The sequence below is a fragment of the Ammodytes marinus genome (genome assembly GCF_949987685.1).
Source record: "Ammodytes marinus genome assembly, chromosome: 19".
Lineage (NCBI taxonomy): Eukaryota > Metazoa > Chordata > Actinopteri > Uranoscopiformes > Ammodytidae > Ammodytes > Ammodytes marinus.
Window position 1 is genome coordinate 21,211,028 of NC_137223.1, and position 27,151 is coordinate 21,238,178.

The 27,151-nt window shown below is 40.7% G+C and overlaps 1 protein-coding gene across 1 annotated transcript in view; it reads left to right on the forward strand.

The window, feature by feature from the left end:
• Positions 1–4,440: 4,440 nt before the first annotated feature.
• The window catches only part of opn5 (opsin 5), a 43,245-nt gene continuing 20,534 nt past the window's right edge, over positions 4,441–27,151 (forward strand). Inside the window, exons 1-2 of the mRNA XM_080047648.1 lie at positions 4,441–4,475; positions 20,531–20,677. Of these exons, the coding sequence (XP_079903774.1) occupies positions 20,545–20,677 (133 nt within the window). The 5' untranslated portion in view covers positions 4,441–4,475; positions 20,531–20,544. The remainder of the gene's footprint in view (positions 4,476–20,530; positions 20,678–27,151) is intronic.

A 27,151-nucleotide genomic window follows, 5' to 3' on the forward strand; every position in this document is an offset into this window, starting at 1 on the left:
TCAGACACACAGAGACACACACACAACAGGAAATAAGAGAGTATCCCTTCAACGTAAAGTGCTCCCCTATTACTGTTGTGTTTAACAGTCCTTTTACCATGAGAATAGTCTATTACCGTCTATATGAAACAAAGGCAGTTTTGGGTTGGATTCAAGATGAAATGAAGAAAATTGTAATGTCCAATTTAACAATGTAAAGTGTGATTTACAGGGGCAGAAGGTTACTAATTGCATTAACTGAAGTAGCCTACTGTGGAAGAATTTTAAAGGTGGTGTAAATATTTCCATTTTATCCTGCTTTATAATTCTGTACAATTTGTAATCACTTTATTAAAAGATGGAGTCAGTGATTCTGGAGGACGCTTGTTGTAAAATTCACTTTGTCAAAATCAGTGAATATCTCCTTGTGATCCGCTACCTGATCTTATCGTACTGTGTGCACGCTGAAAAAAATAATCTGGTGTTAATGCACCGCTCTGTAAACGTCTATGTAAAACAAAGGGGGTGCACCGTAGCTAGCAACATGCCCGTTTACAGGATAGGCTGACTGTGTATTAACACTTGATTTTTTTCCCCAGCGCACACATGAGGAGATATTCACTGATTTTATCAAATTGATTTTCCTTCTACACTTTGATATTGCTACTTTTACTGTTGTGAATTGTCAATCTGTGACGTTTATTACCTGGTGTTGACCAGTGGACGGTTACAGTGAATCAACTCCCTGCAATCAGGTGTGTGTGGCACTGATTGGCTTTGATTGAGCCCAGCTGTGGGGAGTCTTTATATGCCCTGAGTCTCCAGTGCGCTGTGCTAACTCATTATCTCACCTTCAGAGGTAAGGCTGTTACAGAAGAAAGAACAAAGTTCTCGCTGACAGAGCTGCGAGAAGAAAATGAAAAGCTAGCTGCTATGGCAACAGCATGTGACGTGTGCTGCGGTCAGGAGTTCAGCACTTGAGTTCTTGTGAAGTATGAAATGTCCAGACCAGAAAGAACTTAGTTCTTGTTCTAGCAGCTCTGTCACTGAGAATGTTGTTCTTTCTTCTTGCGGAGTAGCCTGTAGTGAGAGGTTATTCCTGTGGTTTCTCAAGTTGTCGGTATAAACCAACGTAGAACTTTGTGTGTTGCCTGTTTCCCAGTATTAACTTAGGGCGCTGGAGAGTTTGTTGTGACTCCAGCCTTTTGGGTTATCAAAGGTCTCCCAGACAGCCTTTGCCTTTCGTTTCATGTCTTCTGATTTCTGATTCCCCTGGACAATTTTGGTTTTGAGTCAGCTGCTTGGCAGCAGTGGTTTAGTGGTTAGTCATTAAAGATCTCCTATTATACTACTTTTCTGGTCTTAATTTCTCATTAATGAATCCTATAGAGCAACCTGGTGATAAAACAGAAATGGCAAAATTACCGACCTATCAGTATTCTACCCGTAATTTCCAAAATAGCAGAGAAGTGGGTCGCAAAACAACTGAATATACACTTAAATAATGGCCACACATCCCTGCAGCCAATGCAGTTTGGGTTTCGTAACCACCATTCTACAGAGTCCGCAAACTGCATTTTGGTTGAAAAAATCAAAGGCCTTCTTGATAGGAATGCCTGTGTAGGTGCTGTTTTCCTGGACCTTAAGAGGGCTTTTGATACCGTCAACCATAGTGTTCTTATCTCAAAATTAACTTGTTACAATTTTTCCCAGGAAGCATTACTGTGGTTTGAATCATACTTATCAATTAGAAAACAATGCGTGTCCATCTCTGGCACCACATCTTCTTACCTTGACTGTCCAACAGGGTCCCACAAGGGAGTATTTTGGGACCTATTTTATTCACTATGTATATAAATGACCTAAAGGGTAAACATTCAAATGTATGCTGACGATGCCGTCGTTTTTACACAGGGCAGGAATACAAATTTTAACAACAGCTATGACCCAAGGTCAAAGATTCATGTCTCCAACTAAACGCAAAGAAAACTGTCTGCATGATGTTCACTAAACAGCCAACCAGCCTTCAGCAGTCTGGCGTTTACCTGGACGGTGTAGAATTTAGGTTGCGTTCCGAATCGCATACTTTCTACTATATAGTATGTAGAAAAAAGATTTAGGATGTCCCGATTCTTGTGGCCAGATTTAGGATGGTTAGAAGTACCCGGATGTCCTACTTCATGCGGCCAAGATTGTTAGTGTTGAAAAGTGCATCCTATTTGGGCGATTCTGACCCACAATCCAGTGCGCACGTGAAGTGACGTAACATCGACGAAGCCTCCATATGAAAACAAACGGGGATGCGACGGATATAAAAGCAAGAGGCAAGATCAAGGCGCAATGTTATGATGAAATAAGAGAGAAAAGTATGTCCCAATAGTATGCCTACTGCATCCTAACTAGATTCTTTTTATCGTCGGATGTAGTATGTAGAATAGAAAAAAGAAAGAGTATGCGATTCGGAACGCAACCTTAGTTTAGTTAAAGCCACTACGAGTAACATTGCACGTTGGCGGCCCCTTTGGACAAAAGCGGTAGTATTTTTACGACGCCAGCTGTCGTGAAGCTGTTTTCTAGCTTGTGCCGGGCGTGTGAGATTCAAATGATCAGGAAGCAATATAGTGCATGTCCGTGTGTTGAAAGTGTGAGGGCACCGGACTCTTTTCGGCTCCGCGAGAGTGGTTAGTGAAACAGCATCAACTAATGCCAGTCAGTGCTACACACACCTGATTGCAATGAGTTGATGCAGTGTCACCTCTCACGGAGCTGAAAGATTCCATGTTAGTTAGTATGGATCACGATGAGGTAATGTGTTTGTGTTGTTGTAAATAATGGTCATCTGATGACGCTGGTGAGGCAAAGTAAACTTTGTTTTAGTAGGCTACCGCTCTTTCATTTAGGAGTAAACACTGCAGTCTAGTTCGCTCCCGTGAAATTGTGTATACGTTGCTTGGCAACGCCCTCCCGCCCGCCTATCACTCTCCCTTTTAGCTTTTCTTCATTGCATTTTCTTATTTTCTTTGATGGTTCAGCCCCGTTATCAGTCATTATGACGACAGATAACTGAAAATCGGACTGGGTGTGCGACCAGACCAAACGCAGTAATAAAAACTATATAAAAACGTCTTTCTTTGCACTTATGGTCTCGTTTGCTGTTGAAGTTGATTTATGATTATGAGAGGAAACATGAGGCTGTTTAAAAGATATTTAAATGTTACTCGGAGCTGCTTTAATGAGTTTAAATATTTGGGCCTAACATTGATTGGACCCAACATTAACATTTAAAACGCATATCAAACAATTAACAAAGACGGTAAATTTTAATATACACAATTTCAGACAAGTAAGATCCTTCATGACCATTAATGCTGCTCGAATGTTTTTACACTCGATGATTTTTTCACATATTGAATACTGTATAACCACATGGTCACTTGCTGCTGGCACAACACTTAAACCAATACAATCTCTTTTTAAAAAGGCCATAAAAATCTTTGACAAAAAGCCATTTTCGTTTCACCATTGCATTGTTTTAGATAAACATCATTTATAAAATTTTCATAACTTTGTTTATTTTAAAAATGCATGTTTTATATATGAAATTTTGCACAGACTTGCTCCTCCACCTTTGAAAGACTTTATTAAGCTGAAGTCTGCGAGTGGGACTGGCACCAGGGCCACAGCCCGAGGAGACTGTGACGTCCCATACAGACGCACTACATTCGGACAAACTGTTCTGTCAGTCAAAGGAACTAAATATTGGAATACTCTCCCACTCACAATAAGAGACACAACATTATTCAACCTTCAAAACACACCTCAAACAGTGGATAAAAGAAAACCAAGTCTGTGACCACCTTTAAACTCTTTTATTTTCTTGTGTTATTTGTGCCTTTGTATATGTATTCTTTTTTTAACCTGCATTTCTTTGCATGCCAGGGACAGCAGATGAAATCTAGCATCTAGTTTGCTAAAATCTGGCATTTTTACAGCTGTAACATGAATATGCACTGTCCCTAACAAAAAAAAAACCTGACACGAAAAAATGCGCAGGGTCAGTTTACCTCAGTCAAGGCATTCTTATCTGCATTGACAACAGACATGCCTCGAGGTCGGCCAGTTCACAGATTTTTAAAGGAGGCTTTGAATGAATTTTACATTTGAGTGATTAAGATAAATTCTGTAAAGTGTCTCTTTGAGACATGGTGAAAATCAGCGAGTGAGTCTTTTATTGTGAAAGATCCCAGCGGAAGTCGTGATCGTCTTGGCTCAGCAGAGTCTCATGATTGTATTTATGTCATAACTGACGCCGGGCTGATTAGAGTTGCTGCTACCGCTCACAGGTGGAGGCTCGGGGGAGAAACTGAAGCGGAACCACGGGAATATTATACAAACAGTTTCGATTTATAAGGACTCTTTATCTTTCTTCGAACACTTAGGCTATTTGATTCAGCTTATTAATGGGAATTAAACTTTTGGTGACTGATGATCAGAAGGTAAGTGAAGGACCAAACATTCACTTTAAGATTGTTTTATTTATTAAGATTATTACATTTTATTTATTTGTTTATTTCCATTTTCTTCTTTGCGCAGCGTCCTTCCTGCTGTATTTTTCTATAGCCTACTTTGGTGAGGATGATGGTGTCCCAGCTGAGTTAATAATCTCGGGGTTTGACACCCTGAAAAAACTCCTGTGCGAGTGACATGAGCGCGCCTAAGCTCCTTAAAGTCAGGTTGGAGCTTCACTTTTCCTAAATCCGTAATAATCTTTTTCTTTTTGCCCCGAGATTCAACTCTCATGCAAAAAAAACAAAAAAAAAAAACATGATGCATGCAACATGAGAGTGGATCTGCTGTAGACAACTGTTCAGGGTTGCGGGCTAATTAACACATTTTTCAGGGAAAATAGTTTAATCATATTTAAATAAATTATTCCTTGTGTTTCTGTTGTGGGCTATACTTCCTCTATGTTTGGCGTGGAACAGAACCAATACACCGCTTTAGGCTATGATTTAAGATAGTTATTATCATAACGGCTGCAAAATGCTAATATATAAAAACGTATTCCTATTTTTTTTCCTTTCTTACGACTCTCCCCCGTACATATGTCAGTAAATCTATAGGCTATTATATTACATCAAACATAAATCCCAGGCTGTTTATTTTTGCAAAACCCCGAATCACGGCCATTGACATTTTCTCTTTTAACTCTGCTTTATTTCTCAGAACAGAAACATCACTGTATTCCAGCAGCATTTATTTTTAATCAATTAAAACGCTCCAGAATGACGTGTCTGCAGCCTCAAACCAAGAGGAGGCAGACAGTTTGCTGCACCGGAATTGAGACAAAATAAAGCGAATTGAAATTGTGTTTTTTTGCCCACTGTTTTATAAAGGAAAAAAAGACAATAGAGAATCCATTACAGAGTAACTTGATTGAGACATTTTTGCAGTGAACAATTCATTTGATCCTAGACTAGATATAATGTCAGTCAGTGTCATCAGTGTTAGAATGATTTTGAGAAGTAAAGTTGATGTAAGTAGTTGTTGTAAGTGCTTTAGGCCTATAGGTTGAGATTTTTGGTTCAGAACACATTTTGAGATGATGGTTGTTAATAAAGATGGTTGAATGGGAGAAATTTTACAGACCCAACCAGACAAGGTTTAGTCAATTAAACACCCAGATGTACATGTTGGACATAGCAGTATGAAAGATAACATGTTACGGAAGCAAAATAGATCTCAAAATCAACCAGTGCTTGACAATGTTTTTGCTTGCAGTGTCTTGCCATAAATGTATAGGGACAAAAAAAAGCACTATTAGTCATTCTGTAATGTAGTTAAGTGCACCGTAACATACAACAGACATACTCCATATGAATCCATTACAGGCTAACTTTATGAGAAGGACATTTGTGCAGTAAAAAAAGGCAGCTTTTTTAGATAGCAGCTTGTAAACATGTCAGACAAAATGTACGAGGTAAACACACAATTTGTCCAACGGTAATGTAGTGAAATGCACATACTGTACATAAAACAGACATATTCTGGCACCAGATACAAGTAATGCCTCTGGAGCCCCTCTTGGCTTTGATGATTTCCTTACAAGAGAGAGACTGTTATAATGCTCAAATGTTGCATTACGAAAGCTTGAAAATAGCTGAGAAGCTGTTGTTGGTCATATGCAAACGAGTGTTGACTGGATACATTATCAGCCAGTTTTTATGTGTAGTAAATGATGGTTTGCTTCATCATTAAAGACAATTAGATAATACAAGTAACCACCATATTACTGCTTTGTTGACTGCAGTAGATTTTGTTATAAAACCGTATCAAGTGCTTGTTTGGTTAGTTTCAAGCATGGGAAGTCAGATTGTATACAGCCAAGATAAACATATTAGTAATATGTGCAACTGCGCTATCTGTCTAGGTTGTATAATCAAAAAACAGAATGAGTTTTTTTAGGCTCTGATTTCACAAAACAACACGCCAAGACCCCCAAAATGCAATCACACATAGTGCAGACTCAGCATGCTTCAACAGGGTTTAACACCTTGGTACATGTTGTTTTTCCAATGATAGTGATCACCGGGATACAACAGAGAATCCACTTGAAGGGCTCAGCGATTCATCCCTAGAATCACATCAGAATACAACATTTCTATATCACCCAAGCAATAAAGTGAGTGAGATTGTCTTCCATAATACAAGATGACCATAATTACAATATGTGTCAAAGCCTAAAGCTTAGACAAAGTCCGGTCCCTCATTTGCTTTTATTTATTTCCTTATAATATTTGAGATCTCTTAATTAAGTGTAGCAAGAAGAATGATACCAGGTCAAATAACTTTCATCTTAAACTGATTTGAATAGGATGTAAAGGCTGTCCAACTTATTTGCATGAAGCTATACATTAAAAATGTATACAGACATCAGATATTTCTGGGTAATAAGCATAAAGTGGGTTTGCATCCTTAAGCTGCAATCTTCAAACTATACAGCAACACTGTATAAACATTACTGTGACGTTTAATGGTGTAAGTAATGGTCCTCGTAAAGGGCATTGTTGGTACATAATTCATACTGACCAAGTGATGTGAACATGCCTGTATTCAAACTAGATTTATTAGGTTGGACAGCTCAGAGCTGCAGCAAAGGTTTTGGGAATAGCAGCTAACCCAAGCCACGTACATCACATCAAGTCTGTAAGAAGTTTTTAATGAAAGTGTTTGAATATTTCATATCCTACACTGTACAAGGCTTATCGGAGAAGCACTTGTCTTTCATTTCAGAGTTTCCAAGTGAAGCCTAATGGGTTTTATTGCAGTCAGACCATTATATGACCCAATTACATTATATTAAGTGAAAGGCGGAGGAATGCTGCCTGCGCTGTGTACACAGGTGCACAACACATGTAACATGAGTAGGAGAGTGTTGACTGCAGAGAACATACAGTTACAAAACAACATACAATATGCTGAATGGAGTCCACAGTAATAATGACGTTTACAAAGTAATTCCAGATAAAGTGGAGAAGGGACTCATGCATTCATTCAGTGTGTGAAAGGACAAAAAAAACTTCCATAGCACCAACCAGACTGAATATAAAACAAACCAAAGTATCAAATGAACTCTGATTTGGACTTTCAAAAAGACTGCAATGCTCCTAAATGTTAAATCCCATTTCACAGATACAGACAGATGTAGCACGCTCATGATGAGCCCCAATCCTATTGGTTCCTACTGAAAGCAGATATTTTAGTAATAACCTTAAAATAACTGAGAACTCTACTTTTTTTAGCAAAGATTACCCATACAGAAAAATATAGTGCATTATGTGTCACTTGTTGTTAATAAGATCAGTTAATCATTTGTATGGGATTCACTGAGAATATAGAGTATTACATATAGATGTATGCCTTAACTGGAACTTAATGAAGGTTGTAAAGCTAAATAAGAATATATTTTAGTGCAGATAACATAAAGACAGAGTTCAATGACCTATCCCAGTCAACTGAGGACTCTAATGCATCACTTATCCCACAATGGAGAAGAGTTGCTCTTTTTTTCTCATATGAGCTTCCAGCTGGGGTGTTAAGCCTCTTGAACTGTTAATAATTTCCCTTGCAAGTGTTATCAATTTCCCGTTACCTTTCCGAATTTAATCATATTTATTTGACATGGGGAGAGAGGGGAAGGACATGCAGTGATTCCATGTGTCTTATCGTAGTTACTTGCCAACAAATGTTTAAAGCTATAGTGAGTAACTTTTTCGAAATAAATGTCGGTATCATTCAAGCCATCGGTAAACGAGTTGATGCAAAGTTGATTTAGCCTATTAGCTCCACCAAACTCTCTCTAAATTTCTCAGTATAGCATTGTTAACAGACTGGTGTCGCCCCTCAAACACTGGCGCAGGAGCTCAGAAAAATCCCAAGAAATGCTTGAGTTGTTGATTCTACTGCTAAGACAATAACTGGACGTACAGCAGAAGGAATAAAATCCATGAGCGATCACTGAAGGGCTTACCTCATGTAGATTCGTCGACAGTGTTGTTGTAATTACTCAGAATTCCTCACGGGGGCAACAGAAGTTACACACTTTAGCTTTAACATTCACAACATTATTTCCAATTTGGCAACACTAATCAAATTGCATGAAAGTGTGTGGGGAAATAAGATGCCCTTTAATAAATCTTCCAATTTAGGGTAACAGCAGTAAAATATATTTCTCCATAGACAGTTACATTTATTTACAATTATTTACTCCGAAGTTATAAGACGAGAACATTGTTCCACTGTTCACTTCTCATTCAGTCTCTGCTATTTCTTCATGTGTTTAGAGCAGCTTTTATTTCTTTATATTTAAGTTCAGTTCTCACCAGACCCATCCATCACATATTGAATATGTAATGTATAGCCTACTGTTTGATGTATGGAGCATTTGGTCTTCAAACCGAAACCATAGAAATCGCTCCCCTCAGATGTTTGATGGAGGATATAGATGCTTTAGGCAGCCGTGTGTGTGTGTATTTGTGTGTGTGTGTTATATGGTTCAAGCCCTCATTGCCAAACAAAATGTGTCTCCCTCTGCGTTAGATTTCCATGGAAGGCTATTGACTGGTCCTCCTAAACCCAATCCTTCCTTAAAAGAATTTCCTCTCTTTGACGAACAATACCCCGTCTAAATACATTTGTACCCTCTTGTGAGATAATGCACCTTTTAAACCTCATATAGGCTTTTAATCTAAATCAGTTTCTGTTTTAACCTGGTAATCCTGCGCTGGGTGTCTCATGGATTTATTGATCCCTTACCTCTTTGCAAGCTACTCGGTTCAGCGCCCTAAAAACGTACGCAAAGTTCAAAACAATGACAAACTACATTATTATTGACCGCTCGCTAAACCCTGTTCCATCCTTTTTCATTGCTGCCTATTCCACTCTCAAGCAGGGGGTTTTCAAACATGGTAACATTTGAAACATTTGGTCTTTGATTAGCTAATCAAGCCACTGTCTGTTTCACTGTCTAGCTGATTTTTTGATTGCTTCGAGCTGACTTAAATGAAAGAAAAAAAAGAATGTTCTTGGGTATGCTGTTGGAGGCCACACACATTGATGCCTATAGGCTACGATGCTGTGTTGTAACACTAAGACAATCTTACTTCTTGAGAAGGAGATCATTTTGGTTTTGTAGACATTTAAGTAGCTAAAAGGAACTTTTAAATGTTTGTGAAACAGTCAAATGTTTTCTCTGATGATCAGCAAACCAGACCATCAGTGCAAAGAATGCTGTTAATATAGTTTTTCTTAATGCCTTTGTCATGGGTACACTCACCCAGGAACAACAGCTGGCATAGTAAAAACACTATGGCCTACTTCCAAAGGGGCCACTAGAATAAACACAAACTGAAAGTTCCTGGTAGCACCTTTTAAATACAAGTCTCAGTCCAGAAGCATTTTTTGGAACAACATTAAAATCAGAGTGTGTTCCACTACATTGGTCTCTTGTTATCCAGCACGAGGCCAATTACGTCACATTATTCTGAGGTGGAAAAATAAAAACACAATGGAGATAAATGTGTATAATTTAAGCAAGCAATGATCTGCCATTTGAAACTGTCTTGAAAGCCATAATATTTTGCCCGACTTAATATGAATAAGTCGGTAGTACGGTGTGTTGCCTAAAATGAGTTGTCTGACTGTCCCTCCTCGGTCATAATTAAACCAAGTCGGCTCATTGGTTCGGAGTGCATAGCCTATATAGTTTTGCGGGCAAGTTAGCAAGTTGAAGAGGGAACTGTCTCCCCCAGATAACTCAGCAAGAGAGCAACAGGAGTGATCAAAAACCCAAGTTAATCACATCAGTAAACACTGAAAGTCGCTTGTTAGAGGGAGGGAGAGAGCTGCAGGCTATATCTGACATGCTCTCCTGCTGTGTGACTGCTTGACTCTGATTTAACAAACAGAATGGTCTGGCACTAAGTGATGCATAAACTTGTGTGTTGGTTGCCATTTAGCGAACTGTGGAAGATTGACTCGCATGCAGAGCTGATCATATTAAAAATGTCTCAGACTAATATCCACCGGCGAGAATGCAGGCAAAAACACTGTTTATTCAAGAACTGGTCAATTTTGCTTCCGTAACATGTCTTCTTTCATACTTGTGTAAAAAAAAATGGTCCAAAATGTACATTTAGGTGTTTCTTTTACTAAACCTGGTCTGTTTGCATCTGTATAGTATGTCTCCTATACAACCATCTTTAACGGCTATTATTATCTCATAATTACTGTCACACCGTCATACATTCTAGTTTTTCAGCATGTATACGGTTCCTTTGTAAGGGGGGTCTTGATCAATAAGATGAATCGCTTCAAGTGCCTGCCATATACATCTGCTGAAAGCAAATACACAATGTCCTTTTCTGTGCATGGGCAACAGTGGGAAAAAAAGGCAATTATGGCAAATGCCTCGTAGCAAGTATACAAGTATATATACAACAAGTATGCATTTAAGTATACAGTTAGCTAAGTCAGAGGAAGAAATATTTATTAACGCACATGATAGAAAAGGTTGGGAACAGTAACAGTAGTGTGAGGACACAGAATCTTTCGGCTCCCTGAGAATGGTTACTGATTCAGGTGTGTGTGTTGCACTGATTGGCTGATTGAACCCAGGTGTGAGGAGTTTATACATGCCCTGAGACCCCAGTGCTCTGTGCTGCTCATTGTCTCGCCCTCTGAGATTGTGAGTGGGGGCCTCTCCGAATAGTCTTTTTTGCATAGGAAATTTCCTTCCCTATCGAGATGAATCGAAAGTACTCAGCGGATAGGTGATTCGAATTCTCAGAATGCTTAGGAAAGGCATAGGAAAGGAGCCTCGATTCATCCTTTAACCCTCCTTTAGCATAGGTTACTCCGGACCAACCTATGCGAAAGGAAAGGAGATAGTGGTATCCCATAATCCTTTACGGCGGCAATATTTAAAGCAACAGGCCACCGACGGAGTTTACCGACTCTACACGAATACGAACGAGAGGTAAAACGGAAGAGAGGAGAGGAGAAGAGAGGAAGATTTAACTCGGCTAAAACAAAATACCCCCCCTCCCCCACACTAAAGATAATAAAGAACTCATAAAAGACCAACATCATAATAGTTATTTTCGTAGCACATAATTTACACCATAATATAAAATACCAACTTCACATTTAATGAAGTTACTGGGGGCAGTTCATTTCAACATCAACATAAGTGTAGCCTCTTTTTATTCCACATGTGAATTGGGATTCAAGTGGCCTTAAATATTCCCATTGGCCGGATCAGATCTAAGTGATTCTCACTCTGTTGGCGACAACCTGATTAAAATCAATATGAAAATAACGCATGGATCAAACGAGCGCTTGTTCTAGTCCATTTTCGGAGAATAGTGTAGTTTCACGCTAGTGACTCACGTCAGCAATACTCGCCGTCGCACAATGACGTCGGTTAGGAAAAGTGGAGTCGAATTAATTTGAAACAGTGCTGTCTTTTCCTATGTTCGATAGGAAGCACCTTTCATCTCTCCTTAACCCCGATGACGTTTAGGGGTTAAGGTATAGGAAAGGAGGCTTATAGGTTAGGAGATTGGACTATTCGGAGAGGCCCATGGTCTCTCTGAGTGTTCTCAGGGTGTAGTGTTCCAAAACTGTTTTGTTATTTGTGTGTGTTTTCAGCTGCTTGGCAGCAGTGGTTAAGTTGGTCTTTTGTGTGTTTTCTTAAAGGAAGCCTGTGTGGCCCTTTACAGTTCTGTTGTGTTTTTTTTTCTCCCCTTCCCCATCATTGCAATAGCGGTTTAGTGCTTATCCCTCCGGGGATAACTTTAAGACACCCCTGGGTCCGCACCTGTGTCCCAAACCCCCCCCCCCCCCCCCCCCCTTTCCTCACATGTATGAAACGTTTTCCCTGCGTTCCGAATCGCATACCTTCTACTATTTAGTATAGTGTAGAAAAAAGATTTAGGATGGTTAGAAAGACCCGGATGTCTACTACATCCGGCCAAGATTTTTAGTGTTGAAAACAGCATCCTATTTGGGCGATTCTGACCCATAATAAAGTGCAAACCTGAAGTGACGTCACATCGACGGCGCCTCCATATGAAAACAAACAGGGATGCGACGGATACAAAAGCAAGAGTCAAGATCAAGGCTCAATGTTATGATGAAATAAATAAGTAAAACTATGTCCCAATAGTATGCCTACCGCATCCTAACTAGATTATTTTTATCGTCGGATGTAGTATGTAGAATAGAAAAAAGAAACAGTATGGGATTCGGAATGCAGGGATTTTGTCTCCGAGTGCCTGTGAGAAGAGCTTGTGTGGAATGGAGGGAACCGTTCAGACAGGGAATTTATTTTTTATTTTTTTTAAAGATATTTTTTCAGCATTTTTATGCTTTATTGATAGTGCAGAGAGACAGAGGTGAAATGGGGCAGAGAGGGGAGTGACATGCAGAGATAGACCGCGGGTGGGAATCGAACCCGGGTCTGCTGCTGGGCTGGGCCCGGCCCGGGAGGTGGACGCCTTACCAACTGAGCTAAAGGCGCCCCCCAGACAGGGAATTTCAAACAATTGGGGATCAATTCCATTTATGGAAGACAGTGGAGCACTACGAGGTCTGATTAGAAGGGTCAGAGAGTGCCATGTGGTGGTCTACAATGATCATTGCTGTTTTTGTCTGGTGGGACATTGTTGATCAGTTAATTTATGAGACAATGAACTAAATACATAAATTGATGAACTAAACAACAACATGTGTGTTTGTCTTGGGCTCAATTTAGCCCTAGAGGCATTGGATTTCACCGCTCATACTCCTTCATATTATTTATGCACCCTTAATTCTACGAGACATAATAAGTATATTGTTTTCAGCTTGCTCTGATGGTCCAAGGTGGCCAAAAACTTTTGTTGTTTGTTTCGTTTGACAATTCTGCAAATTTAACCATTGGGGACAATGGGGGACACATTGTCATGTTGCCTTTTTATTTTGCTTTTCTGCCTGATTTTCAGATAACGCTTGTGTATCAAACCATTGTTTTTTGCCCTCTTGCGAGCTGTGTTAACAATCCAACACTGAAATATCATCATCTTTGTCAAAAGCTGCCTATTTAGAATCCGGCAGACACAGAGCGACATTGGTATTCATTTGGAATAATGTTGCTGTCCACCTTACACATTTAAGACTAGCATGTGTCACTCATTTAGTTATATTTTTTTGTTTGCAGTAACTCGGACAGAAAATAGCCAGGTCTGCTGAATACTCCACTATGTGTGCCGGCTGAGAGACACAATAAAGCCTCACCAAACTGAAGCGAAAAGCTGATTTAGAGGATAATTACTTGGGGGTTTGTCACTTTAAATCTAATGAAATATTTTGTTATTGATGTAGCCCACTATCACAAATAGCCATCTTCCTCAGTGGGCTTCAAAGTCTGTACACAATGCAACACCCTCTGACCCTCTAGTAAAAGGAAACTATTTCCAGAACAATTGCTATTGTTGTGATCAATTGTTGGTACAAACATTATTTGGCCACTTTGAGCTGTATTTGCCCTACAAAAATATCACCTTGTGATGACGGTCTTGGGTTGCGTTCCGAATCGCATACTTTCTACTATATAGTATGTAGAAAAAAGATTTAGGATGTCCCGATTCTTGTGGCCAGATTTAGGATGGTTAGAAGTACCCGGATGTCCTACTTCATGCGGCCAAGATTGTTAGTGTTGAAAACTGCATCCTATTTGGGCGATTCTGACCCACAATCCATTGCGCACGTGAAGTGACGTCACATCAACGAAGCCTCCATATGAAAACAAACAGGGATGCGACGGATATAAAAGCAAGAGGCAAGAATCAAGGCGCAATGTTATGATGAAATAAGAGAGTAAAGTATGTCCCAATAGTATGCCTACTGCATCCTAACTAGATTATTTTTATCGTCGGATGTAGTATGTAGAATAGAAAAAAGAAAGAGTATGCGATTCGGAACGCAACCATGGATGTGGCATCACAGATGGGTGTTCTGTTGCCATAGATACCAGTTCTCAGGAAAGGAACGTAGGTGCCTTATTACGTTTCTGGCAGATCTGCACATGCCCTATGCTTCTGAATCATTGTGAAAGCGAGGTATTTTTATTGGTATTTGGATTTACATATGTAAACTGTTTGGATTTTGCACAGAGAATGCTAATGCCTGGGCTCTTGTGTTCGCCAAGTCTCTATGGGAATTTTGTTTGTGTTGAACGGTTCTACAGCAAATGATTTATGTGCTGACACTATAAAGGAAGTGGTGTCCAGATGTTGGAAGAGTGTGTAGTGTGCATGTGACTATTCAGGCCTGACGCTTCAGTATGTATGTCTTTGTTTTTAAAGCCATTACTGCAACCACTTCAAAATGTACAAGTTAATTCCATGGTCTTCCTTGATGTATTAGTTGTCTGTACTTGTACGAACATTAATAAGTAAATAAACGGGGCTTGTATGGCGATAGTTCAGCAGTGAATGAACAGTTTGAGTCGGCAACAGACTGGACTTTTAAACATCCGCTTAGTCACTCACTATTAACTTGAACTGAACTGAATGAGACAATTCCAATCAGCAAGGTGATTCATAATTTCACTTCTGAGGTGGAGACAGAATCCAGAGTAGCATTTGTGTCTGTGCAGGATTCTACCACCATTTGCTGCCGTGAGGGTTAGTATTAACAGATAATCTCCTTGTTAAATTTAATTAATTAATTTAATTTGTTTGTTTCACTGAAACAAGGTATGGGAAATAAAAGTGCTTCAAAGTTTGGTCTTAAAGTCTTAAACTGATGAATTAATTAATAAATGAATTCTTTATCTTCCGCATATTCCAATCACTGCAGTTAATGAATTAAGGCGAGACACTGCAGGTTAATAGGGTACATTTTTAAACTAATAGATATGCAAATTTGGCAATGGATAATGAGTTATGCATACATTTGAATCTCTTTAAAAAAACAAATGTCTAGAGGTTGGATAAAGCCAAAGGGCACGGATGAATATGTGAAAAAACTAAATTAAATTATTATTTTTTTAGATAATAATAGATAATCCGAGGTTAACTGATCACGTCACATTCACGTCCATGCACAGTATGTATTGAGTTTATTTTAAAACATTTGGAAATGGGGCTGCCCTCAGTTTCCCATGCACTGTCTATAGCCTATTTCAGCCTTGTCTGTGGAAATAAAGATAGCTGGACAAGAGTTCTTCTGTTTCGTTCCTCTCACTGCATTTAAATGCTTCACTATATTACAGAGAAATATGTCTCGTTAAAGAAAAGAGCTCCAAGCCCAACCCAGAGGACCCTGCATAATATTTTATTTCAAATAAATATTTTTATGGAAAATCCATGTCTTTCTTCAATATTTTCTAATTGATCCGACCCAGTGTCTCCAAAACATTTGTTCACACAGCTGGCTACTAATTTCACCCAGCAGGACATTGGAGGCACTAGCGAAAAAACACTGGGTGGGTGAATGACATTTGACAATAGTCAAATATAGTCAATATAATTTGGGCAAGTCTTTCTGCCTATCTCTCTCTCACTCCATTGCACACTCAGTCACTACTATCCATGCTTAAAGGAAGCAGGATTAAACCACTGGATAAAGATTTTCAAATGTATTTTTAAAAAGCTAAACAAAAACATACTTTGATAAAGATGTTAAAATGTTATTGAAATTATGTTGAAATGTGTTTAAAAACGCACTAAGATGTTTAGAATGTTTCAAAAATATGTTTAAAATGTGTAAAATAAGATCTTTCAAAACACACAGGCATTTTGAATTTTTTTTTAGTGGGGCTCCGCTGAAATTTGTTCCCTGGGGGGGGGGCTCACTCTCTCACACTTTGAAAACCCCTTTCCTACAGCATCTCACCTTAAATTTAGAGCTAAAGTTAAAAAAATGCAGAGAAATAAATCAGACCGGGAGGAGACATGGCCTTAAAATGACTTCTTCCATTCAGGGCAGCAGTAGATCTCTCTGCAGGCACTCAGCTTACTAACTGGACTGTGGGCTGTTTCAAGCGGGGGAGGTTCCACTTCCTCTTGACTTCCACTCTCTCTCTGCTGAGGTGCCCCTGTACAGAGCAAGGAACTCAACCACTTACTGTTCAACTTCTGACCTGGCACGTTTGTCTTGAAAACGATTCCTTTTCTTATAGGGGTCATGCTTCTCAGACTTGTCTCATGACAGTTTCTGCCTCATTTCACCCAACGTTGTAAGACTGTTACCAAAAGGCTGTCACAAGTTTTTGAAGGCAGCCAGCGGCCTTAACTTTATCCACAATGTTGTAGAAAAATGTGCAATCTGTGATGAACAGATAACAGTGATCCCATTTTGCGTCAGCAAAAACAGAGACAATAGTATTGCTGTGTGGGCTACCACCTACAGTAGTCTGGCTTGACTTGTTTCGTCAGCGTTCGTCGGCTACCAATGGAAGACCCCCTCTTCCTGTTGCTGGCTTTCCCGTATTGAGCTCCCCCTCAAACTCAGAAACAATTCGCTCACAGCTAACCTATTTGTGTCTGTCGGGCAGCGCCGCTCTCTCTCTCACACACACACACACACACACACACACACACACACACACACACACACACACACACACACACACACACACACACACACACACACACACACACACACACACACGGTGTGAGAAGTCACGTAACTGTAGACAGAAATAAAGTGTGGAGATAACATGCACATAACTTTTTCAAAATGTTGTTACGGTTGGACAGGGAGGACACAGGCGCGGAGACAGTACCAGTTTAAGAAGGTTTATTGAACAAGAATCAGCTAGGGGTTGGGTCGGGATCCGGGGGAAATCCAACTGTCCTGGGGAGGGTTCCAGGGAGAGAGCAACGGAGAATGTCCAGGGCTTGGGTGAGAACAAACCAGAGCAGGCGGGTAGAAGAGTCCGGGGGGAAGTGCTCGCTGGTGCAGGTTGGAGCCGTTGGGGAGTCAGACCGGGAGAGCTGTGGGAGAGAAACAACAAAAATGAGGACAAGGCAAAAGGTGCAAACGGAGTTGCAAACAGGTAGATAAGGCGAGATAGAGCTACTAACTGTGTGAACTGAAACTACAATCTGGCAGTATCTGGAAGGTCGGACCGGGTATATGAGGGGCGGTTGATTGGTGATTGCTGGCAGCTGTGAGTGCTTAAACTGACTCCCCACACACCTGCTCCAACCCTGCAATAAGCCAGACAAGCAGAAAGGGCAAAAAGGCAAAAAACAAAACAGAGACCCCGGCAGAATCATGACACATGTGGTTTACTTTATGCCTGTGCGCCCTTTAGTAAAGTGCGTGCATATTATAAAACACACGCACAGTTAGAAAAAGTTACGTCCATTTCACCGCCGTCAATGTATCAAAGAGAGATGTTGTGCATTATTTCTTCTTGATAAATACGAGAAGATAAAATACTCCTGAGAAATACACACAATTCGCGGTGCACTCACACTAGGCAAGTTTGCCTGTTCCGTGCTGCAGGAAGATCCCCCCCACTCCCCCGCTGGCCCGTGGTCACACTGCTCCCAAAGGCAGCGGCTGCTGGAATTTGTAGAACAACAATGGAGAACAACAGTAGTTGTGGGTTGCCCCAAACACCTCTGAATTTGTGTGGGTCTTATCCAGCTGCGACCATGGCTGCGACTGAATACTGTCGCCGGTCCAAATTTCTTGCAAACTCTCCACTTCGCGATCGCACCGGAACCCACTCATGAACCTCTTGCCGCCATTGTTTACAATTTTTTTGGGGGGGAAGAAGGGTCGCGCATGGACTACGTCAGCCAGCTCAGGTTGCGTATCCGTGCGTGTGCGTGTGTCATCTCATTAGCATCTGTACTTACACTTGGGAGAGGTGTGCCGTGGCCAAGGGGCTGTTCCGTGCTGGAATACGGATGGCGTGGTCACACTAGCCAAACGTTCTAGACTTTAGTATGCAAATGAGCTCGGGCACGGAACAGCGGCCCTAGTGTTAGTGAGCCCTAAGTCTCCTAGTTATCGCTGTGTGATAAATATTCCTACCGTTGTCTCATCTCTAGAGTCTCAGAAAAAATAAAAAGAAGAGTGGTGTAATCTCTCAAAGGAGACTCAATATGATACCAACGGTTGCAGCACAGCCTCAATTATGACCCAGTTTATCACATACAAATCTGTCATGGATTAATAATGCATTAGTTGGGATTTAGGTGTTTTGCAACAAGGCTAATTTGCATAAGGAGGGCAATTTTACACAGCATTTTTGAATATTCCCTCATTTACTTACATCCGAATCCCTTTGAGTGTCCGTTGTGAATTGGACTTTATCTTTTTCTTTCAAATGTTAAGTGGCCGCAAAAGCAGCGCATCTGTTGTTGTGGATTTGGCCCTTGTCTCGGAAAAGTCATCTCTTGAAATGTGATCCCTAAATGATTGAAAGATGAGAAGCAATTTTTTCCTACAGGGTTATCTTTTGTGTTGTCTCAATGTAAGGAAGTTTGTTATTAGTATTTGTCAGTAGCACTGCCTATTGATCTGGCAGTCTGAAGCCTGTTAAGGCTGTTACATACTCCGCGAGAAGAAAGAACAAAGTTCTTGGTGACAGAGCTGCGAGAAGAAAATGACGTAATTTTCTTCTCGCAGCTCTTGTTCAGCTGTTCTCGCAGCTTGTTCTCGACACATCGTCCAGGCCGAACTTTCTTCTCGCAGCTTGTCCGAGAACTATTGTGTGATTGGTCAATGAGGAAAATCAGCTTGCGCTACTATGTTAACAGCGTGTGACGTGTGCCGCGGTGAGGAGTTCGGCACTTGATTTCTTGTGAAGTATGAAATGTCCAGACCGGAAAGAACTTTGTTCTTGTTCTCGCAGCTCTTGTCAGCGAGAAGTTTGTTCTTTCTTCTCGTGGAGTATGTAACAGCCTTCAGTCCACCCACATTAATCTTGCTCGGGCAAATTGTTGAGCTGTATTGCTCCACACATGTACAGACTGTTCTATTGTCCTGCTGCATCTTCATGCATATATAGGTCTCTCCTCTACTTTGACCTTGTCATTTAAAGCACTTGCAAGATCTCAAAAACAGGTTCTTACACAAGTGCTCTGAACTGAGCGCTTACGACAACGTCAATTGTATTTTCCACAATGAGGACAGAATTGGATGTCTCTGTTATAGGTCGGACTGTAGACATGTATGAGAGCCAGAGATATGGCAGGCAGCATAGTTTAAGTTAAGCACAGGAGAAATGTACATTCTATATCTTATTCTTGATGGCTGTTTTGTTTTTATTGTCCCCTTTTAAACGTATTTGTTATATTTCCTTAATACATTTCACCCCAAATCACTTTTCGTTTTTCTTGCGGCTTTTTATTTGTGAAAGTCTCTTTTCATGGCAGTGGTGATGTCACCACGATCTCACCTCTCGGCCAATCACATGCCCCAACGCCCCGTAAGCAAGCCAACCGAAACCCCTAACAATTTAGTTGGTTAGCAATGATGCTGCTGCTTTCGGATTAACAGTAACTAACATCTTCCTTGTATAACTGTGTGTGTTAGCTGCAGTTTGAGAAATTTGTTACACTCCGGTTTCAGTCGGACTGAGACAATAAATCCATTTTTCTCTAACGTTTTGTAATTGTACTGAGTGAGCGAGCGTACTCACACCCCAGGAACCTATGATGGGTTTCCTCTGTTGTTTTCTTGAACCTTCACACAACTGAGAGAAACCCTTATACGAAAAGAGCATGTCCTCTCATTCATTATGATGTCAGTCAGGGAAATGGGCAGTTCCTTACCCCACTCCAGTGACACATATGTCAAATTGACACTTGTGACATGTGTTTTTGATTGCCGTCTCTCACAATCGACACAATACATTTTGCGATTAACGCCGATACCGGCTCATGAATTATTTTACGCATGTGTGCATTTTTCAAACTGAATGCAGAGGTATACTGTTTGTAATTTGAGCAAGCATATTCACATTCTCACTTGCACTTCACAGGACACGCCCCACTGATGGCAGTGATGGAGAACGAGACGTGGCCTCATCCCTCCTACCTGCCCCACTACCTCCTCCACGGTGACCCCTTCGCCTCCAAGCTGTCCAAAGGGGCGGATATCGCCGCAGCGTTTTACATCCTTATCATAGGTCAGTCTCTCATTTCCAGGCATGCTTTCTATTAATCTCTCCATAAATGTCCGTATTTCATCTTGACTATTAAAATCGGCATATACTGTAAGTGCTCCTGCAATCATCACCACTTGATGGCTTCTTCCGTCACCCTTTGGACAACACAAAGTATGATGTATGATGTGAAAGAGATAATTGTGTATTGTGTGGAATTGTCCGAAAGAATAATAATAATAATGTGTATCGCTTGTGCTCTACAATAACATCTCACTGCGAGGTAATATGGTAAAAATAGAAGATGTTGTAGTAATGATAATAACAGCCTGTCGCATGCAATACAATACATGCTTGAAGTAACGGATGCACTTCAAGGCAAGGCAAGTTTATTTATATTGCACAATTCAGAGAGGCCATTCAAAGTGTTTAACAGGGGCATACAATACATCAAGATTAGACATTATAAATTGCATTTAAGAAATATAGTAAAAACAAAGAAAAACAATTCAAGATTAGCCTACATTAGGCCGATCACATCCGTGTCTGTTCGGACTGAGGTCTCTTTCCCCAACTCAGAGTGTAGATGAGTAAATTAAATACTTTAAATACCAGTTGACACACTATTCAAGTTTTCAAGCATGCACAATTTGATCAAGCCATTAAGAAAGCGGTGGAGTTCTGTGTTGGAATTGTCTTGTCAGTTTGATTGAACTTTCCGGACGTAGGTGTGCAGGAAACACAGGAAGCTGTCTTTAGAATCTGGGTTTACTTTGGCTGTGGGAGTGTTAAGGAAGCGTTCTATGCATAATAGGAAATTCCATCACAACTCTTTGTAACACCAGTATTGTAGTGTGCGGGAGGCGGCAGTAGCTCAGTCTGTGGCGACTTGACTTTGGAACTGAAGGGTGGCAGGAGGGCTTACAAAAGGGTCATTTTTGAGGGTACGCTCGGTTGCAGTACGATGTCAGTTCATAATTCATAACAGATCATATTGAGGCATGAGTGTAATTAGTGAATTAGGAATTACACATTCTATTTTTAAAGGAAATGAAGTGTACTTATGGGTAATGGGCTTAAAATGATTGTATTAGGGGCATAGTGTGTTGGCGTATCTGGGTACAAACGCATTTTAAACAAATGTCAGTGAGGTTTATCAAACTTAAATGACAATATCTTTCATTTGGATTTAAAAATATGCCATTTCAGATGCTGACTATCATTAACCCCCCAAATTAAATAGTTAGAATAATATTTGTGGATTTAGGTTTACAGGGGCTATACATCACTTTTCATTGCATTGGGCCAATCTTCGGTAATTCTATCAGGTATCATTACAACGTGTGATTATATTCCAGCACACGTGCCCTGTCCTTATCTCATCAACACATGCACAAACACACAATGACATGAAGCATGAGGACAGGATAATCCTCACAGAGACTTTGTTGCTTCAAAGGGTCCGACAAGAAGATTTACATGAGTCTATTGGTCTGGGTGAACACAGATCCCACACAAACACACATTCTTTGATCTGTCAGTGGGCTGAGGGGAGGTCTGCAGAGATGCCCATACCGGCAGCAGCAGAATGCAAATGCATTGAGTGTGAGCCATCGCAGGTTTATGCGCTTTCAGTTTTAGTTATCACTGGCTTCCCTTGGTATAATAGGCTGTTAACTCATCTATTTTCTATGACAGCGCGGTGGTTTTGCCAATTTTGCGATCAGAGTAAAAAACAATGATTGGATTTCTGTAATATGTGTACCGATGGATTGTCCGCAGGAAAGCATGACAAATGATTAAATGGATGCAGTATACTCATATATTCCGGCAAGCTTTTCCTGTCACATGTCTCCCAGCAACCACGGTGTGTGCCTTTTAATATAGAGACACAAGCAAGAACTCAATAGGAACATGAGGCCTCAATATAATGGGGTTAAAAGAAAGGTTGAGAGGGATTGTTGTGTGAGCTCCGTTTCAGTATAATTGACAGTGATGATAATAGGGACAAACCATGACAAACTGCGTTTAACAATCAGCTTGTCGGTCTTTATTTCTAGCAAGTTACCCGTTCGATATACATTATCCCTTATTTAACCAAGGTTATTGTGTATACCGTCTCAAGTTGTGCACATGATATAATTTCATTCCATTTGATCTCTGTTCTGATTGAAGTGGGAGGAAATGGTACTGTATAGTTAATGTTTGTGTGTGTGTGTGTGTGTTTGTGGGGCTTTGAAGATAGCAGGATTGTATATGTACTGTGAAATGAGTTATTTTACTAATTTGTTTGGTTAGGCTTTTAATTTAATTTATTTACCTATGCTTATGTTTTTCCTCATTTTATACATTGTATATCCTCCCACTCAGGGCCGCTGCTAAGCTTTTGGGTGCCCTAAGCTGAAATTGTCAGTGGTTTTTAAAGTAAAATGCATCAATCTGGTGCACTTTGTGAGGAAATTTTAGAGACTAGAGAGATATCAAATCCTGAGATGTAGAAGGAACATTATTTTTCAGATTTTTCTTAAACAGGTAGCACTCTTTACTCTGCAACTGTAAAAACAGTAGATTGGTCTGCAGACCCATGTTCTATGATGGAGGGGCCCATTTCAACAGATAAAGGGTGGATATGAACAATTTAGAATTCACACATATAAAGCTTATTTGTGTATGTGTGAGGGGGCCTTCAACCCCCTTAGACCGAGCTACTAATGCTGTTGTTTTTAACTTGCTTTTGTATTTATCCCCTACTAGTTGAGGGGCCCATGATGATTTCTATCTTGTTACATTTTAATGAGTATCCTTATATTTAGGCTATTCCTTTTTGGACCCTGTTATTGACATCAGTGACTGAGCTCTTTGACTATGCAACATGAAAAGTTACTATCAGTATCTCTGGCTAAGGGCCCCCCTGAGCCCTTGGGCCCCTGGGCCTGTGCCCGGTGTGCCTGTGCAGTAATCCACCCCTGGATAGGTTACACAATTAAGAAAAAACAACGATGGGCCTGTTCATAACTAATTTATATATTTTTTGTAATGTAATGATTATCATGAACTTAAAAAAATAAAAAACTATTTTGGGGGGCCCCCGAACCATCTCTTTTTCCTTTTTAATAAAAAAAAAAAAAAAAAATATATACAATTTTTTTTTTGGGAATTCCCCCCAGGAACTTGGTGCCCTACGCAGTCTGCGTACTCTGCGTATAGGGAGCGGCGGCCCTGCTCCCACTTGTATTTGACCTTTGTGTTAAGTTATTGATATTACTTTAGTTATTACTCATTCTGCTCTGTTTGTGGATGGGGAGGGGGATATGGCTTTTTTCTTTTCTTTATAATGTAAAGCATTTTGTGCTACCTTTTTATGTATGAAACGTGATATATCAATACACTTTGATTTTGATGTACATGCTATAATAGAATTAAATTAATATAAATAAAGTTCGATATGATTTGAACACATGCACATTTTTAATTTGCTTGTGAAATTACTGCTGGAAATTCTTGAACAAAGAAATAAAAAAAGATATTGCTAAGAAGCTTTCATGCCTGGCTAAGGTGGAATTGGTGTATTGATATTAGCAGGGAATGATGAGACAATTGTGGTGTTTTACCATTTGAATTTTTTAGCTGTGAAGATATTTGTGCCGATCACACATGTTTAATGGGAAACAGCTTCATGCCCTCAAGGCTCAGTGTTGTTAACCCTGGGTCAAGATTGATCGTTTTTTCTACCATCTTTTTTTCTGTACAAAACTACTGAGGAAGATTGAGATGTGATCTCTGATCTGTTGCTGAGCAGGTCAATGATCAGATGGTGGTAGAGACAGCGGTGCCACACAGAAGCTGTCTCACTGTACAATGTACCTGCTGCATTAATTTCTGTGCAGCAGAAAATGCCATAAAGTGCAATGGAGACTGACGAATAAATCATGATATTGATAAAGCATGCAATGATCAAAGTCAGGATTCCAATTTGAATTCTGCAGGTAATGCATTCCAGATGTTGATTCCCTTGAAGTCAAAATGACGATGTACTACTCACTCAGGGAATATCTAACATCTGTGCCAGACCTTTATCTCTGGCAGCCATCTCACTGGCTGAGATTTACAAGTTAGGAAAGTCTGGAACATGCTGTTAATCCAGCCTGAACTAGTGACATGTTTTTGTCGGCCAGTGAGGACTGCTTTCCCACTCTGAAGCACTTGAAATATATGGCCGTAGATACTTGATTTTGTATTGAAGTACAGAAATACAAGCACCCATCTTCCTGATAATGGTGTGACAAAACACAGTGATACACATTTCCAGATCGAATGAAGATGTGAAGCCCCCCTAACCACAGCAAAGAGGATTATATCAGGATATACGTATCTTATCTGTCGTGGATGAGCTACAGCCACTTCAAAACACAATTGGTAATATCTTATACCGTATTAAAATAATGGAACAGCTCTACAGGGTCTGGCGAGAGTAGCAGATGGACTGAGAATGCCGCTGGATAATAGGCTTAGATGTATATCTAACTCATTCTCCGTCAATTCAATTACCCTGTGTGGTTTTCCATTTTCATTATCCATTTTCCCCACGCGGTTCCAATCTGTAGTGCTCAACGTCGGCCCACTGTTTGCCAAGAGCATATGAGGAGATGTTATTAATTAATTTTAATTCGCAATAAGCGGGATAATGCATAGCGAATGTGCTATCTTACCCACGTTAATACTTGGAGCTATTCCGCGCTGAAGTTATTTGTGTAGATAAACATGGCGAATGGGAAGCAGCTGTCTGGCCCGCGGCTCGGTGGCCGGGAGGCTTATCGCTGTTAACCTCCTTCCAAGATGGATTTTCTTTTCTTTCTTTGCATGACTGTCGAGGGAAACAATTAGAAATGATTTTCAGTTGGTCGGATTGTGGTAGACAGTGTTGTCGCACAGAAGTGGTCACATAAGACAATGGACCTATCACCTAGGTATGCTCTGTTTTACAATAAGAATGACTGTTGCTGAAAAATTAGCATTCAACAGGAATGCATTCATGGGTTTTACATTCTCTGCACAAACTGGTAAGAGACACCAGTAAATGTTTTTGCTTCCCCATGCCAGACATCCATTAGTGCTCCCATATGGATAGAATATAATCAGGGAAAGTGTTATTGTTATTTTGTCATGGCATGATGTCAGCATCATATCATTCCTGTCACCAATGTCCCTGATGTGATACACACCTGGTTATTAAAGGTGGACTATGTAACTTTGGGTGTGTAAGAGTGTTGCAGGAATTCTCTTATCAAAAACCCAAGTGTTTTAAATAAAGAGATCTGGCGAGGCATTTTTCAATGTCTGGTAGATTTTTACTTGCGACAGCAAAGCAAGGGTACAACAATGTATCAGGTTGCATATATGGTTGAATACAAAGACTGAACAGAAACAGCAGAGGTTATATCAGACAATTAATGTGTATGCGAACAAGACTCTTCGTGTGTCCAGGGGCCTCATTTATCAAACTTTGCGTAGGATTTGCGTTAGAAGGTTGCTTTCGTAGGATTTAGGGCAGTGCGTGCGAAAGATATTTTCCGATTTATGAAGCAGTGCGCACGCACGTCCTACGCCTGTGTCCCTTCGTAAATCACAATCAATACTAAATGTGGCGCAGCTTTGAAGGCTTAATTTCACGCCCATAATTGCCTATAAATAGTCATAGGAACGCCCTAAATGAATATTCATTCATGAAATCATGGCGGAGAAAAAGACGAAGAAGCGAAATTTTACACAGTGCGAGGTGGAGGCGCTAATCACTGAAGTGGAAAAAAAAAAAATATATTATTTGGTAGCCACGGTAGTGGAATTACAAACGCGAAAAAGGCCAGAGAGTGGCAATTGGTGGCGGACGCTGTCAATGCCTCGGCGTCCGAGGGTCGGACAGTGTCCGAAATTAAAAAAAAGTGGTCGGACCTGAAAGTTGATGCCAAAAAGCGCCTGGCGCTTCATCGCCGGAGCGTGACGGCCACGGGAGGGGGAACGGGAACACCGGAGCTGACCCCCAATGATGAGAGGATGGCCAGCATTATAGGGGAATCCCTACTGTGCGGCGTGGTCTCTGAGGGGGAAGGTGACACTGATGCGTGTGGGCCACCTGATTACTCGAGTAAGTAATTAGTATTTGATTTTTTTAAAATGAGTAGAAAGAGACATGGAATTTTAATTATTTTTTTTATTATTCCCCCCCCCCCCCAAAAAAAAAAAAAAACAGCTGCCACGTGTTCCAGCGGGGCCGGGGTTGCCGCGTCCAGCGGCGGCGGTGCCTCGACCGGCGGGGCTGGGGGTGCTGCATCCAGCGGCAGCGGTGCCTCGACCAGCCGTTCCTCCACCAGCGGCGGAGTGGGTGCCTCCACCAGCGGCGGTGTGGGTGCCTCCACCAGCGGCGGTGTGGGTGCCTCCACCAGCGGCGGAGTGGGTGCCTCCACCAGCGGCGGTGTGGGTGCCTCCACCAGCGGCGGTGTG